The following is a 6,000-nucleotide window of genomic DNA, read 5'->3' on the forward strand; positions in this document are numbered from 1 at the left end:
GTGACAGACATGTTCGCCAATCAGAATTGTTGAGCCTCGCATTTGTTCATCTCTCGCTTCAAACAGGGACAAAGACGTCCCAATTTTCACAGTTCAGTCCGTCACAATCTTTGTCTCGGTGGGTGGAGAGCAGGGTGTCAGCTTTACACACACAAGAAGCGCAGACAAAAGAGGTGAGAAGTGCCGCAAAGTAACAACATTTTGGAAAAATAAGATTACAAAGCCAAATGTCCCGTTGTGGGAATTATCAGCTTCAAATCAGACAGGCAAAATAAACCCATCGTCACGGACGAGATAGCGAGAATGATTGTGATCACGTGATGGTAACAAACAAAAACACAACGTCTGAAATAGTTTTTTTTCAACTAAGACAAAATGCACTTTAAAATGTTCAATATTTATTTAAGCTAGGGCTGGGCGATATATCGATATATCTTGGGTTTGTCTCTGTGCGATATAGAAAATGACTATATCGTGATATTTGAGTATACATTCTCACGCAGTTGTTTTTATCGTCACTCCTTGTGTCTCCTTCTCACAGGCATTAAGCGCACCTTCTTACACACGTCACATACAGTCACGTCATACGTCACATACGTATACGCCCTCGCCGAGCAAAGAAGTAGCAGCATGGGTAACGTTACCTGTGATGCTAGCGCAGCCGTGCGAGTAGTAATACGAGAGAGAAGGTGCGAATCTGGTAACAAATGAAGAAATAATTAATTCCCAAGAAAAACAGCAGATGGTCAATAGTCTGGCGGTGGTTCGGCTTCAAGCGGGAAAATGTTGAAGAGACAACTTTAATTTGTCAAGTGTGGGGCACAAGCGTTGCTACCAGTAAGCAGCATTACTGCTAATATGTAGCATCATTTGAAATGTCACCTGCTAATAAAAGTTTAATAAATAAAGTTTTGATCAATTGACTTAGTTGTGATTTCCTTCTCTGCATGAAAGTTTAAAAGTAGCATATATTAATGCAGTATGAACAAGAATGTTTTAATGTAGACACATGGAATCATCATAATACTGTGATTATAAGTATCTAGTGTTCATTCAAGGCTAAGGCAAAATATGGAGATATACATTGTGTAACGCGATAAGACCTAAAAATATCGAGATATTAAAAAAAGGCCATATTGCCCAGCCCTAATTTAAGCTCAATTGTTTTTAAAGAAATGAGACCATTTTATTTTTGTTCATTTATTTTGGATAACAAAGTTATTTACTGTACCTTCCAACTAAAATACAATGGTAAACAATTCAATAGTAAAGGCCAAAAGTATGGACACCTTCTGATTTAATTAGTTTTCTTTATTTTCATGACTATTTACATTGTAGATTATCACTGAAGACATCAAAACTATGAATGAACACATGTGGAGTTATGTACTTAACAAAAAAAATTTGAAATAACTGAAAACATGTTTTATATTCTAGTTCAAAATAGCCACCGTTTGCTCTGATTACTTTTTTGCACACTCTTGGCATTCTCTCGATGAGCTTCAAGAGGTAGTCACCTAAAATGGTTTTCACTTCACAGGTGTGCTTGAAGCTCATCGAAAGAATACCAAGAGTGTGCAAAGCAGTAACAAATGTAATGAAACAATGTAAATAGTCATGAAAATAAAGAAAATGCATTGAATGAGGAGAAGGTGTGTCCAAACTTTTGGCCTGTACTGTACATAAATGAGAATTAAAAGTTTATATCCTTTTAAATTGGTGACTTGTATTTAGGCCTGGGCAATATATCGAGTTTGTAAGATATATCGATATATTTTTGAACAAGATATTAACTAAGAAAATATCGTAATATTGATATATTTTATTTCAAGTTAAAATGACCAGATATCACTTATTTGTTGTATTCCTTGTGCTCCCCCGCACCCACTCCCTCGAATGGGCTACTAAACCCCTCCCTTTCGTCCTTCCGAGAGATCCATCCATCCATCCATTTTCTACCGCTTATTCCCTTTCGGGGTCGCTGGCGCCTATCTCAGCTACAATCGGGCGGAAGGCAGGGTACACCCTTGACAAGTCGCCACCTCATCGCAGGGCCAACACAGATAGACAGACAACATTCACACTCACATTCACACACTAGGGCCAATTTAGTGTTGCCAATTAACCTATCCCCAGGTGCATGTCTTTGGAAGTGGGAGGAAGCCGGAGTACCCGGAGGGAACCCACGCATTCACGGGGAGAACATGCAAACTCCACACAGAAAGATCCCGAGCCTGGATTCGAACCCAGGACTGCAGGAACTTCGTATTGTGAGGCAGACGCACTAACCCCTCTGCCACCGTGAAGCCCCCTTCCAAGAGAGTGGTTCTCAAATGGGGGTACGCGTACCCCTTGGGGTACTTGAAGGTATGCCAAAGGGTACGTGAGATTTTTCAAAAATATTGTAAAAATAGCAACAATTCAAAAATCCTTTATAAATATATTTATTTAATAATACTTCTAGAAAATATGAATGTAAGTTCATAAACTGTGAAAAAAAATACAACAATGCAATATTCAGTGTTGACGGCTAGATTTTTTGTGGACATGTTCCATAAATATTGATATTAAAGATTTATTTTTTTTGTGAAGAAATTTTTAAAATTACGTTCATGAATCCAGATGGATCTCTACTACAATCCCAAAGAGGGCACTTTAAGTTGATGATTACTTCTATGTGTAGAAATATTTATTTATAATTGAATCACTTGTTTATTTTTCAACAAGTTTTTAGTTATCTTTTTTTCCAAATAGTTCAAGAAAGACCACTACAAATTAGCAATATTTTGCACTGTTATACGATTTAATAAATCATAAACTGATGACATAGTGCTATATTTTACTTCTTTATCTCTTTTTTCAACCAAAAATGCTTTGCTCTGATCAGAATCAGACATACTTTATTAATCCCCGAGGGGAAATTTTCAAAAAAAAATTCGCAGGGGGTATATCACTGAAAAAGGTTGAGAACCACTGTTCCAAGACGTGCTTGCATGTATAAGAACATACATGATAGGTTGGTTGTTTCTATAATGAGTTATGATTGGTTGAAATTAGGCCAATCAGAGGCGAGATAGGTCATGGAACCAGGAAGGGAATTCACAACAGACATCCCAAATGACGACGAGAAAGTGGTAGAAAAGAAAAGGGAATTTTCAAGCGAGTGATTTATATTTTTTTTAAAGTATTGGAAGATGACAGAGGGATTATTTTCCTTGGATGTTTCTTTTAGCGATGTAGACGACATCCAGGAAACCCACAATGCGTTTATCTGGCCACATTTGGACAAATGTATGCCTCTGGATTAAACATTAATTTGAGTTGTTTACGATGTAAGCCCAAATCAAAACTGTTCTTGAGTTGCCAAGTTGCCATATTGCGCAGGAGAAATGCTGCCAAAAATGTATGACAATGTGAGGAAGATCATAGATAGACCATTTTATACATGTTATGTAATTCTGTGTTACTTAAACAGTTTATTTTTTGTGTTGTTAATACCCATCTTGACTAACTGGGTTAATAAAAGTGTCGCTGACTGTTTACAGTACAGTTGTCATCAAGTTCAATTTCACTGAATCTCGCTCAGAAAAGAGTATCTTTAAATGTATATTTCACCGGAAAATATATTGATATATTGAATATCGAGTTTAAGTAAAAATATATTGCGATAAACTTTTTCGTCCATATCGCCCAGCCCTACTTACATTGTAAATATATATTATGATTACGCTCCATTATAATCACTGTTTAGTTTGTATCTATTATTAATTCATTTTAAGAGCATGATGTAGACAAAAGCCAGTTTTTTGGGAAGTAAATTATTGTATATTGTTGTAGTGTGTGGCACCTTGAGACAAGATTAGGTTGATTGACAGCCTGAAAGTAACATGTCTTCCAAAAGACCAAAGACCAAAATGCAACACGGAACGACACAGGAGGTCCTTCATACCGACAGCCATCAGACTGTATAATGCATATGTTCCTTGACTGCACTTAAATGTAAAATATATGTAGAATATATTTATATATTTCGGTCATGACCCAAAATATAGCTCGGTTGGTAGAGTGGCCGTGCCAGCAACTTGAGGGTTGCAGGTTCGATTCCCGCTTCAGCCATCCTAGTCACTGCCGTTGTGTCCTTGGGCAAGACACTTTACCCACCTGCTCCCAGTGCCACCCACACTGGTTGAAATGTAACTTAGATATTGGGTTTCACTATGTAAAGCGCTTTGAGTCACTAGAGAAAAGCGCTATATAAATATAATTCACTTCACATATTGTTCATATATTATATATATAATATATTAGATTATTTATTATTATCATTGTCTATTGTGAGCGAACTGTGGTGTTGAATTTCCCCTAGGGATCAATAAAGTACATTCTATTCTATTCCATTTTGTTCTATTCTTTCACTTGTTATTTTTGCAGTTTGATGCTGTAAAAAACATAAAAATCCTGAATCGCAATCGCTTTTTGGACAAAAAATAAATTGTCATTTTAAGTTAAAGTACAAATGATTGTCACACACACACTAGGTGTGGTGAAATGTGTCCTCTGCATTTGACCCATCCCCTTGATCACCCCCTGGGAGGTGAGGGGAGCAGTGAGCAGCAGCTGTGCCGCGCCCGGGAATTATTTTTCGTGATTTAACCCCCAATTCCAACTCTTTATGCTGAGTGCCAAGCAGGGAGGTAATGGGTGCCATTTTTATAGTCTTTGGTATGACTCCGCCGGGGTTTGAAATCACAACCTACCGAGCTCAGGGAAGACACTCTAACCACTAGGCCACTGAGTAGGTCGAAATAGATAGCACAACATTGTGCAGCCCAACAGTAATTTGCACGCTCACCCATATTTGCCAAAAAGGGTGACGGTGGTACCGCCAACAGGTACGGCCTTCCCAGGCCCGAAGCTGTCCCACACAGTGAGGGCCACCTGTGCACCTTGAGGAAGGTCCGGGTACTTGACTGGCAGCCGTAACCACTCATTCCAGCTGTAAAGCACCACAAAAACCCAAGTTATCGTTCATGATAAGATGCTCCAATAGATAACACATTTGGGGAACCTACTTCCAGCGAGTACTGAAGGCTTTGTAGCAGGTACGGACGGGCAGGGCCAGAGGTTTGCCCTCAGCGAACACCTGGCAGGTGACGTAGAGGTCTGAGCAGTTCTCTTGGTAGAGGCCGGAAAATCGCAGCATGGGGTCTTCCAGGAGCGCTTTGTAGCTCTTCTGCTCTCGTTTACCTTCTAAACTTCCTCTAGAGGGGAAGAAGACAGGAAGTGAGACGGAACCATTCTTTTTGGTTTTTAGCAGGACAAGAGGAACAAAAGAAACCCGCTTTTCAGCCTTATCTTTACTCATTTTGAACCATAAAGCATAAGATCGTTACCATGAATTGATTAACGTGGACCCTGAGTTAAACAAGTTGAAAAACGTATTCGGGTGTTACCATTTAGTGGTCAATTGTACGGAATATGTACTGTACTGTGCAATCTACTAATACAAGTTTCAATCAATCAATCAGACATGTCATTCAAACTAGCATCACGTGACTGAAAGAGCAAGTCATTCTAAAAAAAAAACTGGAGATATTCATAGAGTGAATAAGCACATAAATTTACATTTTGAGCTGCACGTTGATGTCCAAATCGCAGCTGTAAACATAATTAAACTTATCCGTGTCCATGTTTGCCTTGATTTCGACCTAAAAAAAAAGAAAATAAAAAATGCTCGGTCTGGTAAAGACCTGGTGAGCCGATGGTTTACAAAAAGGCCTCCGCTCAGAACATCGCGACGACTAATTTACAGAGACATGTATGCTGCTACACATAAATGGATGTAAACGATTCAAACCATTATTTTAAAAATAGTGTACAGAAGCCTAATAAACCATTTTTAGCTCTGTTTATGAGCCATGATTTGAGGTTCTTGCTAGCTGGAAAACAAACCAACACAGACTGAGATATGCTGTCACAGACTAAAGTAGTCGACAACAA

The 6,000-nt window shown here is 38.6% G+C and overlaps 1 protein-coding gene across 3 annotated transcripts in view; it reads right to left on the reverse strand.

The window, feature by feature from the left end:
• pik3c3 (phosphatidylinositol 3-kinase, catalytic subunit type 3) overlaps nt 1-6,000 on the reverse strand; it is a 29,627-nt gene extending 23,627 nt beyond the window's left edge. For 2 of the 3 annotated variants that reach the window (XM_061913641.1, XM_061913640.1), the window contains exons 1-3: nt 5,626-5,999; nt 5,073-5,261; nt 4,853-4,996 (exon numbers count right to left, since the gene is read on the reverse strand). In XM_061913641.1, coding sequence (XP_061769625.1) covers nt 4,853-4,996; nt 5,073-5,261; nt 5,626-5,690 — 398 coding nt within the window. In that variant the 5' untranslated portion in view covers nt 5,691-5,999. Of the gene's footprint in view, nt 1-4,852; nt 4,997-5,072; nt 5,262-5,625 lie in introns of all 3 variants that reach the window. The other variant, XM_061913639.1, reaches the window with a different exon arrangement.

This window comes from Nerophis ophidion, linkage group LG10, assembly GCF_033978795.1.
Source record: "Nerophis ophidion isolate RoL-2023_Sa linkage group LG10, RoL_Noph_v1.0, whole genome shotgun sequence".
Classification (NCBI taxonomy): domain Eukaryota; kingdom Metazoa; phylum Chordata; class Actinopteri; order Syngnathiformes; family Syngnathidae; genus Nerophis; species Nerophis ophidion.